The 14,590-nt window shown below is 48.3% G+C and overlaps 1 protein-coding gene across 5 annotated transcripts in view; it reads right to left on the bottom strand.

Moving 5' to 3' along the window:
- The window catches only part of FNDC1 (fibronectin type III domain containing 1), a 111,323-nt gene extending 97,252 nt beyond the window's left edge, over positions 1 to 14,071 (bottom strand). For 2 of the 5 annotated variants that reach the window (XM_081530183.1, XM_081530184.1), the window contains exon 1: positions 7,878 to 8,029. In XM_081530183.1, coding sequence (XP_081386309.1) covers positions 7,878 to 7,887 — 10 coding nt within the window. In that variant the 5' untranslated portion in view covers positions 7,888 to 8,029. Of the gene's footprint in view, positions 1 to 7,729; positions 8,030 to 13,713 lie in introns of those variants that run through there. The other 3 variants (XM_081530182.1, XM_081530181.1, XM_081530185.1) reach the window with 3 other exon arrangements.
- Between the last annotated feature and the right edge of the window lie 519 nt (positions 14,072 to 14,590).

Genomic DNA, 14,590 nt, shown 5'->3' with positions numbered 1-14,590 from the left:
TCGGAAAGATCCCCTGCAGTAGGAAATGGCAACCCACTCTAGTATTCTTACCTGGAAAATTCCATAGGCAGAGGAGCCTGGCATGCTATAGTCCATGGGCCTGCAAAGAGTCAGACATGACTGAGCACAACATATACATTCCCTATTCAAAGCCCCAAACCAAGCAAATATGCCACTGAAGTTTCACTCTGCAAATACTAAACTTAATTTCTTCCTTTGCTACAGCTACCCTCAAAGGATTGATGTGAGAATAAAATGTGAAAGAAAATCATAAATCACTCAACAAATATGAGATACAGGAAGAAGAGCCATAGAATTGATGTCACCGACTTCAACCCAAAAGAAAATGACCTGGCAGGATTCCCAGTACCTGGGCTCTAGGTCAATGTCCCTCCTCACAGAGCATGAATGGGCTTTGGGTTTTCACCTTCCTCATGCTTGGGAATTAATTCACAGAACGTACTTATTAGAAATTTTTAAATCTTGAGAGTTGAGAGGAAAGTTGGGTCATCTAATCCCATTTCCCCCATTCAGCCTGCCTATCAACGATGTGTCTCAGATAGCCTTCAATCCTTCCCATGACTAGATGCCTCTCCCCAGTCAAACCCCAACAGGCTCCCCCACCTTCAGAGATGCTTGCATGCTCAGTCACTCAGTCATGTGTGACTCTTTGTGACCCTATGGACCATGGGATGCTCCAGGCAAGAATACTGGAGTGAGTTGCCATTTCCTCCTCCAGGGGAACTTCCCGACCCAGGGATCAAATCCACGTCTTCTGCACAGACAGGCAGATTCTTTACCACTAAGCCAGCTGGGAAGCCCACCTTCAAAGGCAAACATCTATGAATGTGTCGATTGGGTGACATGGGCTTACTAAGCAAGGCACTGCCCTAGGATACAAGAGAAGCAATCACAGACATACACAAAAGGCAGAGGTGTTCAATCTCCTGAGGGCAGCACCCTATTGGCATCTGAGAAGAGGAATAAGGGCATCCAACATGAAACATCAGTTGAATGCGACTAACAATATACATTATCAAGGGTCAGAAAGTCCTCCCCAGGCTAGGATGACCGGAGAACAAAGTATGGCCTCAGTGCTCCCATGAGTGGAGCACTGGCCACTGCTTTCCACAACTTGAATTCTAAGAGGACATTTAACCTCTTAAATGTTTGGCCACCTGATGCAAAGAACTGACTCATTTGAAAAGACCCTGATGCTGAGAGAGATTGAAGGCAGAAGAAGGGGATGACAAAGGATGGGATGGTTGGATGGCATCACCAACTCAATGGACATTGAGTTTGAGTAAACTCTGGGAGTTGGCGATGGACAGGGAGGGCTGGTGTGCTGCAGTCCATGGGGTTGCAAAGAGTCAGACACGACTGAGCAAGTGAACTGAACTGAATCTCTTAAAACTCTAATCCAGTCTGCCCTTTATCCCTCAGAACGTTCCTGAGTTGTTCCCTGCAACGAAAAGTCATTACTACTTCAGAGCATCAGCGGACACTGTGGAACTCATCCCAGAGACCGCTCACGGGATCTCTGAGACACAAGGGAGACACACAACGCGCTCAGACAATAGCCGTGTCTCATCTCCCAGAGGTCTTCCTTCCTGGGTCAAAGGGCCAAAGTGTCGTCATGACAACTGTAAGACAGGAGCAGCCCAGGTCTCAGTCAGGGAGCGTCATATTCTCCGTCCTTTTTCCCTCTGCCCTTTCACTGTGGTTTGCATCGACATCCATAGGTACGTTTGTGGATTCTGAGAGTTATTCAACATAAGAAGATGCTTCAACCCTGCCAGTCTATTAGAAAATAATAGAAAGAAATTGTTGGGTAACGTAGTGAAGTGAAGTGAAGTGAAAGTCGCTCAGTCATGTCCAACTCTTTGCGATCCCATGGACTATACAGTCCATGGAATTCTCCAGGCCAGAATACTGGAGTTGGGTAGCCTTTCCCTTCTCAGGGGATCTTCCCAACCCAAGGATCGAACCCAGGTCTCCTGCATTGCAGGCAAATTCTTTACCAACTGAGCCACCAGGGAAGCCCTTAGAAAATGGTATTAAAAGCAGCAGGGCCAGGGAGTGGTTACAGCAGAAAGAGAATGTGGCGGCTTTCCATGACACAAAGAGTGTCAGGGAGTCAGACACTCTGGGAAAGCCAGGCTGCCACCTAGACATCTCCACTAGGGAACACACCTAGATAAAAGAAAGACAGTCACACATCCCAACTTTTACTAAACAGGAAAATACTGCAGACTGCATCAACTCCGAAGTATACCCACCAGGCCAAGTCCTCAGGCAAATTTGGTTGTTTCCCTTGTCAACCTTCCCTGGTGGCTCAGATGGTAAAGCGTCTGCTGGCAATGCTGGAGACCCGGGTTCGATCTCTGGGTTGGGAAGATCCCTTGGGGAAGGAAATGGCAACCCACTCCAGTACCCTTGCCTGGAGAATCCCATGGACAGAGGAGCCTGGTAGGCCACAGTCCATGGGGTAGCAAAGAGCCAGACACGACTGAGCGACTTCACTCACTTGTCAATCTTACAATTCTGTGTACATCAGTGCAAAAACATTCAGAACTTAACACCCTCTGGTAGGTGGAAGTTGTTAGAAAGTACGAGATGATCTTATATTTGCTACTGATCACATTTGATGCCATTATTTATTGTTACATTAATTCCAGCTCCTTTAGTAAGTCTTTATAGCCTGTCCTTTAGAGCCTAGCAGAGTTATTTGCCCACAGAAGACCTGAAGGACCTGAGGGAGTGAAAGTCACTCAGTCATGTCCAGTTCTTTGCAACCCCAGGGACTGTAGCCCCCCAGGCTCCTCTGTCCATGGGATTCTCCAGGCAAGAATACTGGAATGGGTTGCCATTTCCTTCTCAGGGGACTTCCCTGAGTTAACTATTTAATCACTTGCTTTATGAATGAAGGCTGTAGCCAGGCTGGATCTATGAATGCAGCTCACTGAATGTGTGTAGGTGTCTGAAGCTCTGGGTTGACAGTTCAGCACACAATGCAACACAGTGACTTGTGTCTGCCCACATCTCAACTCCGGGCCAGGGTCGGAGGCTGTGTGAATTCTTTCACCTACTGAAAAGGAATCATGTTGGTATGTAGGCATACCACATGTCGTGGGTTGAACTGTGTTCTCCAGAAAGACATGTTGGGTCCTAACGCCCAGGACCTGTGGATGGGATTTAGAAACAGGTTTTTGCGGATGTAATCACATTAAGATGAAATCGTGCTTGACTAGCGTTGGCCTTGATCGCATATGACCAATATCCTTATAAGACGACACACAGGGAGAATGCCACGTGGCAAGAGAGACAGAGATGGAGTGATGCATCCACAAACCGAGAAACACCAAGGATTCCGGGAATCTCCAGAAGCTAAGAAAAGGAAGGATTCTTCCCTAGAGCCTTCAGGAAGAGTACCACCTTGCCCTGCAGATCTCAGATTTCTAGTCTCCAGAGCTATGGAAGAATAAACTTCTGTTGTTTAAAGGGCCACTCAGATTGTGGCCTTTTGCCCGGCAGCCCTAGGAAATGAGTGTATCTACCATGCAAAAGACCCTGATGCTGGGAAAGATTGAAGGCAGGAGGAGAAGGAGACGACAGAGGATGAGATGGTTGGATGCCATCACCAAATCAATAGACATGAGTTTGAGCAAGCTCCGGGAGATGGTGAAAGACAGGGAAGCCTGGTGTGCTGCAGTCCCTGAGGTCAAAAAGAATTGGGCACCCCTTAGTGACTAAACAACAATAACCATGTAAATAAAGTTCTTCACTCTCACCACAGGTGGGACTTCCAACACAAGCCAACACTCCTCAAAACCCTCTCCTCTGACTCCACTGGTTCAGCTGAGAGGGACGCAGGCACCCGCCCCACACACCCAGCTGGAGTCAGATCAACACACACAAAGAGGAGAAGCATGACAGACTTTATTTTCTTGGACTCCAAAATCACTATGGATGGTGCCTGCAGCCATGGAATTCAAAGACGCTTGCTCCTTGGAAGAAAAGCTATGACCAATCTAGACAGCACATTAAAAAGCAGAGACATCATTTTGCTGACAAAGATCCATAGAGTCAAAGCTATGGTTTTTCCAGTAGTCATGTACTGATGTGAGAGTTGGACTATAAAGAAGGCTGAGCACCAAAGATGCTTTTGAACTGTGGTGTTGGAGAAGACTCCTGAGAGTCCCTTAGATAGCATGGTGATCAAACCAGTCTATCCTAAAGGAAATCAATCCTGAATATTCACTGGAAGGACTAGTAAATGAGTATACCTACCATGTAAAAGACCCTGATGCTGGGAAAGATTGAAGGCAGGAGGAGAAGGGGGCGACAGAGGATGAGATGGTTGGATGGCATCACCGACTCAATAGATATGAGTTTGAGCAAAGTACAGGAGATGGTGAAGGACAGGGAAGCCAGATGTGCTGCATTCCATGGGGTCACAAAGAGTCGGACACAACTTAGCGACTGAACAACAAACAACAAATGTCATATGTAATTAATACCAAAGAAAGCACATCCGATCATTCAGTGAATACTCACTAAGCACCCCCAATTCCCAGACAGCATTCTAGGCAATGGGGAGACTTCAGTGAACAAAACTGACCTAACATCATATGATTATGGAGCTTTGGTTCCAGAGGAGGAAAACAGGCAGTTATCACCACACACGTGAAACACACACACTCTCAGGTAGAGACGGAGGTTGTGGAGAAAAATAAAGCTGGGATAAGAAGCAGTGCAGGGTAGGGGTAAGATGACACTGTTAAATGGTGGGGAGTGGTCAGGTGAGACCTCATGAGAAGATGATATCCCATAAAGAACCTGAAGACGATGAGGGATATCCCATACGTGTTTATGGACAGTAGTTCAGACCAATGGAACTGCAAGTGCAAAGGTCCTGGGGCTGGGAGGTGCTTAGCACACAGGGAACCAGCAAGGAGGCCTGGGGATGGACGCTGAAGGTGAGGGAAGGCCTGGTGTGGAAGATGATTATGTGTAGCCTTGAAAACTTGCTCAGAATTGGTTTTTTATCTGAGAGAGACAGAAGGTTCTGTGACTTCATGCATCATGAGAACCACTGTGCTGGGGGTTTGAAAAGAGTGTAGGGGGAGAGGGCAGGAGCAGGGGAACCAGCGAGAAGGTTACTGCAGAAATCCAGGTACGATAGCATGGACCAGGGTGGGCATGGTACTTCCTTGTCATGCCAGATTCCTCACCAGAATATCTAAGTACACACAGAAAATACAGGCAAACTAACGGCGGTGATCTCAAGCAGAATGGCCTAATACATATAATTTTAAGAACAGGCTTTTGTCAATCTCAAAAGGTTATATATACAAGTCCATTGATATGATGTGACTTTTTTTTCTGGCCATGCCACACAGTATGCGGGATCTTAGTTCCCCAACAAGGGATTTAGGCTCCCCCACCCCGAACCCCCTGCAGTGGAAGCGTGGAGCCTTCATCACTGGACTTCCAGGAAAGTCCCTGATATGACATTCTTGAAATGACAAAATAACAAAGACGGAGAATGGATTGGTGGTTGCCAAGAAGGAGGGGAAGAAAGGAGGTGGGCGTGGCTGCCAAAGAGGAGTGGGAGGGGTCTTTCTGATGGAACGTTCTCTATCTCGACGGTGGTGGTTGCACAGGCTACACATGTGATGAAATTACACATACACAAAAGCACACGACACTGGTGCTCTCTGGATAAAGTCAACACATGGCACCAATGTCAGCTGCCCACCCAGGGCAGTGCGCTGCGGCCCTACAAGATGTTACCTGGGGGAGAAACTAGGGGATGGTCACTGGCTCTCTGCATTACTTCTTTCAATTGCAAAGGGAATCTACAACTCTCTGAAAATAAAAATTTCTAAAAACCATTAAAAAAAAAAAAAAGAATCTTTTACACCTATAATGTTGTCCAAAGCCCTATTGTAACCTGCCAAAAAGCACAAGAAAAACAAACAGAATGGATGAAGCATTAAGTATAGATTGCATGTAAGATATTAGTTTGTGAAATATAGGTGAAACTCACAGCTTGTTTTGATTGTACACCATGAGTGAACAAGAAGTAGATTGTGAGAAAAACGTGGACTTCATAAGATTTATTAAGAATAAGTTATTTCCCTTTAAAACATGCTGCAGATGGAACATATGTTGGAACAAGAGGAGCACTTACAAATAGACAAGGATGGAAAGTCATTAAGTATGAACATGCAATCTCTGAACTGACAGTCACCCCCTAAATCGACCACCCATTGGTGACACCGGCTATAGTTTCATTCAGCCCTGACAATTCTGTCTAGGGCAACAATCCCTTAAAGCTTTCTTTAAACTGACCCACAGTGAGCACAGTAAGCGCCCCCACCCCCTTCACCCCCACACCCCCACACCCCCACCCCCACCCCAGCTTCAGTGGAACAGGCTGGCCTCCAATCTCCATGTGCTAGGTGGAAGCCGCAGGCAACAACCACACAGCTGGGCCATCGCCAGTGCGGATAGGCTGAGCCTTCTCGGCAGAGGATTTTATTCTTATAAAATTCTACGAGGATGAAGGGGTACTGCCTGCAGGAGATGGTGCTGGCTGCTTTCCCCTCTGTTGCCCCAGAGGACCCATCAGTATTAACAGGCGCCCTGGTTCAGATGGCAGCTCGGGGGACCCACGCGCCCTGGCCGCCCTCGCCTGACCTGGCCTGGGCTGGGGTTGTTCCTCTGAGCTCCCAGGAGACCACACGTGACCCCTCAGCTCTCCGGCCTCTTTGGCTCTACCCAGCACTGGGCAGACCAGCTGCAGTGACTGTTGGTGGGACTGCATGGGCAGACAAATGTGGAGTCATCTCATATTAGGAGCCGTGGTTACACAGCTGCTCAGATTGCTTATCATGATGCTAACTGGTTCCAGCATGCGGGCGCAGGGACCCACTGTCCACCGTTTTCCCACAAGCCACACAGGTGCATCCGCAATCCACGTCTGCTGGCTTGGACCAACCATCTGGCCACGTAAAACGGCCTTCTAACCCTGAAATGCATCTTTAAAAGCAGAGACATTACTTTGCCAACAAAGGTCCGTCTAGTGAAAGCTACAGTGTTTCCAGTAGTCATGTATGGATGTGAGAGTTGGACTACAAAGAAAGCTGAGTGCCGAAGAATTGATGATTTTGAACTATGGTGTTGGAGAAGACTCTTGAGAGTCCCTTGGACTGCAAGGAGATCAAACCAGCCAATTCTAAAAGAAATCAGTCCTGAATATTCATTGCAAGGACTGATGCTGAAGCTGAAGCTCCAATACTTTGGCCACCTGATGCGAAGAGCTGACTCACTGGAAAAGACCCTGATGCTGGGAAACATTGAAAACAGGAGGAGAAGGGGACAACAGAGGATGAGATGGTTGGATGGCATCACTGACTCAATGGACATGAGTTTGAGCAAACTCCAGGAGCTGGTGATGGACAGGGAGGCCTGGCGTGCTGCAGTCGACGGAATCACAAAGAGTTGGACACGACTGAGCGACTGAACTGAACTGAACTGAGTTATTTCAGTGCACTTATTAAACCCATCTTAGGATTTGCATCAGTCTCCCTGGATACAAAAAGAATCCACAGAGCGTGGAGGGGGATGGATATTGAGAGAGACAGCTTCACTAAAACTCACTCAAAACTGACTTCCAGCACCCAGGAGGCAGGCACCACCCCTCTGGGTCCCCGGTGCTCACCCATCCTCCAGCTGCTGCAGCTGTGGCTGAAACCTGCAGATTCCAGGGCAACCCCAGCAGCTAAAAAGGGCTGCTGACCTCAGCTTTAGGTGTAGGCTTCAAATTCTTTGTCACTAGCGGTCAGGTGAAAAGTGCTAAAAGTACTAACTTGCAGGCATTTCCAGTCTCAATGAGTGATGTGTCCTTCTTAGCTTAATATCTGAGGGAAGCTCCAGTGAGTAGCAGAAATGAAAAAAAAAAAAAAAAGGGAAAACCAAAGCAGGTAACTGAACGTGTGTTCTACAAAGCCCCCCGACCACTGGAGCGAACGGTTAAGGGCCCGCGGGCAGCGGCCGCGTGGCGGTAAGGCCGGGAGCGCCCTCTAAGGGCCGTGGACCGCAAATACGGCCGTGCGCGAAAATGGGAGGAAAAAAAAAAATCTGTCTTCCACATGACGTCACCTAATACTCAATGAGCACAAAAATTCCTTATTCAAAATTTCTAAATTTTAACCATCTGATCCATACTGGAGAGCTTTCCTTAATAAGATGATAATAGTAACACAATTCCCCCAAATAAAATTAAATCCATCTTCTTTGTAACTAAGACAAGGATAAAAAATACATGTATATATAAAATTAAAAATATACATAAAAAATTAAAGATTAAAAAAAAAGAAAAAGACAAGGATAACGTCTTAGAAGGAAAAAAAGGATGTTTGCCATGTGCCCTGATTCCAACTGCTCTAACATTTTCTACTAAAATAATGAAATATCCATCCCCACTCCCCAGTTACCCAGTTCTCCCCAAAGGCAGCCAAGTTTTCAATTTCAGATGTATCCTAACATAAATATTCTATGGCTAAACATCTGATTACATATATATATATTCTTTTCTCTCCTTTATCTTTATACATTTAAATTCTCACCCCCATATTTTCTAACTGAAATGAAAGCTTCTGATAAGTTTTATTGTAACTCAAGAAATTCCTAAATTCCAAAGGGATCAATGAAAAGGATCTGCTTCTTATCAGCAAAGTCGTGGAGACTTTCCTGAAATCTTTGCATTTAATCACTCCCCCACCCTCACCCCTTGCAGTAGAAGAATAATGCCCTCCTCCCCAAAAATGTGCATGTCCTAGTCCCCAGAACCTGTGAATGCGTGACCTCACACAGCAAAATCAACTTTGCACATGTGATTAAGTTAAGGACCATCCAGTGTAATCACAAGGGTCCCTATAAGCGAAACAGGGAGTATGAAGGTCAGAGAAGGTGATGTGTGGATGAAAGTAGAGTGAGGTCATTGCTGGAGAGGCCACCAGCTGAGGATCTCAGCACCTCTAGAAGCTGGAGAGGGTGAGAACTGGATTCTCCCTGAAGCCCCAAGAAGGAACACGCCCCTTGATTTTAGCCCAGTGAGGCCCATTTCAGACTTCTAACCTCCAGAACTATAACAAAGGTGTGTTATTTAAAGCCACTAAGTCTGCAGTAACTTGTTACAACAGCAAAAGGAAACTAATACACCCCTCCATTCTTCATCTCCAACCAGGCCAGTTTTCAGGAAATGGGCCCTTAGGTCTTAAACAGAACTAGGAACGGTCGTGGTAAGATGATACCCTGGAACTGATCGGTGATAACTTTCCAGGGACACAAGTTATCACTCTGCAATTCTATCACAACCTCTAAACACTACTAACGAATTCTGTGCTCAGTTGACAAAAAACAAACAACAGTTTTTTTATCTGAGGGGAGGGGGTCCAATGCACAAGATAAAAAGAAAGGGGGAACTCACCCCCTCCTTTCAGAGGACAGAAGGAGAAGGGAAACCCTAAGAGCTGCATGGAGCCTGGGTCACAGGAGAGCCTATGAGGGCTTCTAGGGGCAGAAGGAATCTTTCTATTTACTTGGTCTAATGGGGATTGAGTAACTGGCCTGAGGTCACAGAGCAGGTGAACGGTGACAGCGTTGAGACAAACCCACGCACCTTGATTTGAACCTACTTCCTTTCTATACACCAGTTGTTATCAAACATCCTGTTCTCAGATTCCTTTCATGCTTAAATTAATGAGGATCTCACAGAGTTGATGTTTATGTCTACTTGCTGCTGCTGCTAAGTCGCTTCAGTCCTGTCCAACTCCGTGCGACCCCATGGACAGCAGCCCACCAGGCTCTTCTGTCCGTGGGATCCTCTAGGCAAGAATACTGGAGTGGGTTGCCATTGCCTTTTCCCTTATGTCTACTTACTAGAAATTAAATCTTGGAAGAGGTTAATCTACATACCTATTAATTCAAGTTGAAATAGCAATAGTAAACCATTACAAGCTGTCATAACAAACTGGATTTTATAATAAACTGTTTTCCAAAACAAAAAGAAATAATGAGAAGAATAGCATTTTTGGCATTTTGGCAAATCTCTTTCATGGAAGACAGTGGGATCACCTATCCAATTGCAGCCTATTACAGTATATTGTTTTCGCTGGAGTCCCCAAAAAACATCAGGCCTCATACAGATATTGGAAAAGTATTTCAATGGCCTTACAGATAATTTTGGAAAGTCTTTGATACTACACCAAAACTCATCAAGTAGTAGTTCCTTAAAGGTTAGTTGCAGTGTAAAATCTGAAACCATATAAAGAATTTCTCACATTTTGTTACATTAAAAATCCACTGGGCTATTTTGAACTTTGATGGTTCTTTTAGCCAGGCAAGGTTTTGTAACACTGTGCATCGGTCACCTGGATTTACCAGTTCACTTGTCTGTACAGAGCATCTAAATGTTAATACACTTTACAACACAGTATTCCAAAATCATTTATATCACCAGCTATCTTGTTAGAAAATTGTCAAAATAGTGGGACACTTTCAAGCTTAGGATGTTGGCGGTGACTTGGCAAAATTGTAATTTTCACTTGACAGCTCAAATTTTCTCACTGGCAAGACATATGAACAGTTATTTTACCAGAAGCAGCAGCCCACCTTTGTTCATTTTTTGAGATGTCTGCCAAATACCCAAGTCAAAATAACTAGCTTGTTTGCAGCCCTTCTTTCTAGTTAAGGTGGTGTTCTGTGGGAAAAAAGCAGCTAGTTCAGCTCACACTTCACAGTATCACACAACTGCTTTCCTGTGCAATTACCAATGAACTTGCTGGTGGCTCAGACAGTAAAGAATCTGCCTTCCATGCAGGAGATCAGGGTTCAATCCCTGGTTGGGAAGATCCCCTGGAGAAGAGAATGGCAACTCACTCCAGTATTCTTGCCTGGAAAACCCCGTGGGCAGAGGAGCCTGGCGGGCTACAGTCCATGGGGTCGAAAAGAGTCAGACATGACTGAGCGACTAACACTTCCACTTCACCGATGAATGTGGGCTGTGAGAAGAAGCGCTAATCATGCCTTTACCATTTCTTCACACAGCATATTAAAAAGACATGCAAACAAGGGTAGAGATTTGGTAAAATCTATCATTTTTACTCTCGCACCAAGGACATTCTTCACTGAATCTAGCATATCTTTTCTTCAAAAGTCTGAAAGATGCAATGACCCTGAGTTCATGAGGGCACCTATGCCAAGATTCACCCTAAAGCACTACCAGTTTTCCCACTAAACTTTTGTACTGTCTCCACAGATCCCAACATTGTGAAAAAGGCAAATAATATCTTAGTATTACTTCGAAAATTGCTTTGACCTTGAGGATTCCCTGAAAGAGTCTTCAAGCTTTAAAGAAAAATAAATCACCCCAAACCACCCTAAGATAACCATTATAAATATATGACAGTGTGTGTGTGTTCTCATATGGTTTCTAGAAAACTATCTTATCAGACTGACAAGTGCAATCATAATTTTAATGGTTGGGTTGTATTTTATTGTAGGGAGGGCGGAGGGGGTGAAAGGCATCACTTGCTTATTTCGTTTTACATTTTAATTGACCATCAAGATGAAGGGTTTATTTAGGTCTTCAGCATGCCCTGCAAATCATCTCTGCTTTAAAGAAAGTTCCTCTGAGCTGTGGTGGGTCCCCCACTAGGAATCTGTCTCTGGGGGATTTCATTACAGGGATTCTGGTTCCAAAGGTCTGGGGACTAGGAGAGGCTCTGACTCAAGAAGCTTGCTAAGCCCGTGCATCAGTTGAGCCAGAAAGGAAGCAGTGTGTCCACAGCCCTGCTATAACACCCAGAGTACAAGTCTGGGGCAGTGACTTTAGCTATTACAGCAAGACAGTCAGGAAGCAGATGAAATGCATCTGTGACCCTGATTTCCTCCCCAGCCTGGGGAGCTCTCGGCAGGTTATGTCTGTTCCTTTCCTTCTATCATTTAAATCAGTGGATATGCATCTCAAAATACGCTTGAGCTCCTTTGTCTGCTTCTAGTCTGGTCATCATTTTCCTGCAAATCCCACATCAACACAGTAGAGAGAAGTGCCAGCAAGCGTTCCAGCTCCAACATTCCACAGCTCGGTGATTTACTGAGCAGAAGGCAAGAGAAGAAGCACGGAACACAGCTGGGTCCCGGGAGCGATCACAAGCCACCCCGACTTCAGACCCACTCAAATGTAACCCATCAAGCAGGTGGCAGTGCAGTCTAGCAGGTACAAGGCTGTAAAACACCAGCATGGCACCGGCTCCAGTTTCAGTCTGTTTTCTGATACAAAAACTCTTTCAACATTCAGAGAATTTTAATTTAGAGGGGAAAAACAGCCATGGGTTGTAGGTGGGGGAGTTGAAAGGCTTTAAAATAGTCTTATTATTGATAAAATACTATAAAAAATATTCAGACAATGCTTTCCTAGAAGTAGCTAGCAGAGAGGAAAAAACCCACAGCTGGAACTGCCTTTTATGAACAAGTGGCATTCTGGCATCTCAGCACTTGGCATAATCCTGAAGCAAGCATTACACCTGAGACACCCACCAAAAAGAGTCACCAAGCAGTGTGGCCCTTTCCCCCTTTCACTTGTAATAAGAGGGCAATTGAGACACGAAATAGCCTCACAAAGCAAGTAGCCCTCCTTGGAATCGCATCTGAATTTTTTATAACCCAGCTGGGAGTGAACAGTACCAACAAAAATGTCCATTTCTTGGATTCCTGCAAACCGATGACATAAATAAAAGCCACGCAGTGTCGTGTGAAAATGCCTGCACAGGAGGTGGAAACAAAGGCCACCAACGGCTTGGGGATGAAAAACCTTGTCTCTCTGCGGGAAACCTATGAGAAATGTGAACACAGCGCGCTGGCATTTTCGGAAAAGCAGTTGCTCACATTCCAGCCCCCGAGGAAAGCATCCACCCGGTGTCCAGCCTCGGCCTTAGGGGAAGGGTGAGGTCCTCCCAAACCGACCCCCGGCTTCCCTCTCTCTCCTCTCAAGACAGAAGTCCTCTCCCAGCTCCCAAGTTCCCACCGAGATGCACCCCAAGAGCGCGGCTTCTCCTTGGGCACCGAGGTACCTGGCCGCCCCGCGGCGGCTCACGGCTCTCCCCGCGCCTCGGGGACGTGTCCTGCCTGTCCGTCTCCCTCTGGTCTCCCGGGAACCGTCCACCACACACCAGGCATCCGTGCCTCGGGGCAGGTGAACAGGAGGAAAAGGAGGATGCCCCGGGGGGAAAATTCTGGGAGAAGGAAAGCGTCGCTCCCACTCCCACCGCAGCGCCGAAAGGTCTCTTTTCTTTTCCTCCCGCGCCCCCCAGCTTTTCTTTGCCTGAATGTTCCTGGGATGTCCGATTCCGGGCATTCGACGGCAAAGTTGAAACCGAGGAAGCTGAGGTCCCCTGCCGCTAACCGTGTCCCTGCGCTTGCCTCCCGCGCGCGAGGCACCGAACATCGGGACCCCTCGTCCCCAGTCGCCCCTCCGCGCCGGGACTCGCAAGCCATGAGGACGCACAGGTTAGGGATCCGACATGCAGCCAGTACAGAGCAGGGAGGGCGGCGGTGCCCGGGGCGACAGGCAGTCGAGGGGCGCACGGAAAGTGGACAGAGGGGCGCGAAGAGCCTGGCGGCAGAGCCCGGGACTGCGCGTACCTGGAGCAGCCCCCGCCGGGGAGATGACGGGCAGCAGCGCGGCCAGGAGCAGCAGCGCCGCCCAGGGCAGCGGGCGCCGCGCGCGCGGGGACGCCCCAACCTCGGGGGCCATCGCGAGCCCCGGGGTGCGCGGCCGACTGGGCCGGGCGGCGGGCGGGCGGGCGGGCGGGCGCTGGACGAGAGTCCGGGAGCGCGGAGGGGCTGCCGTCGGGTCCCCGCCGTCGGTGTGCGTCTGAGCGCTCTGCGCCGCGCCCGCGCGCCCCTGGCCCCGCGCCGAGAGCTCCCGGCCCCGCGCCCCGGCCGCCGCGCTCCGCACTGAGGCCGCCGGCCGCCGGCCGCGCCTTTTAGCCGCGCGCGGGCTCCCCCTGCCGGCGCGAGGGCGGCGGGGGTGGCGGCTCGAGGCGGGCGGGGCGCGGGGCCGGGGCTCCGGGTGCCCGAGAGCGGCGGAAAACCACTGGGCGGGTCTGAAAACGCAGGGATTAGGGGGCGCCCCGGGTCCAACCTCCTCTGGTTTGCTGGTTCAGGAAAGGGCCCATCACGTCCATTCGTCGCCAAGCCCAGGTGTGCCCTCTGTCACCTTAAATAAAGACCTCTGGCGTCCCCGGTGGGGACCCTGGCCAGGCTCCTTCACCTCGATCAGCACGAGGCGGTCGCCCCTGCGGCTCACCCCCGCCTTCACCACACCCCGCGTTAGAGAGGGGGGCGTTCGTGTCCTTGGACACCGTTGCTTCCGGCTGTCTTGTGCGGAGCCCGTGAACTGCATTCAAAGAAACCGTTCTGTAAACGCGCGAAGAAAGGCGGAGCGCTTGCCTGTTCTCGCTTGCGCCGATCTCAATGATGATAACACGGCTTAGGTTTCCCTATCCTGATTTCCACC

Source organism: Giraffa tippelskirchi, chromosome 9 (assembly GCF_054371585.1).
Source record: "Giraffa tippelskirchi isolate mGirTip1 chromosome 9, T2T-mGirTip1v1.2.pri, whole genome shotgun sequence".
Taxonomy (NCBI): domain Eukaryota; kingdom Metazoa; phylum Chordata; class Mammalia; order Artiodactyla; family Giraffidae; genus Giraffa; species Giraffa tippelskirchi.
This window is presented reverse-complemented; position numbering and strand designations above follow the sequence as displayed.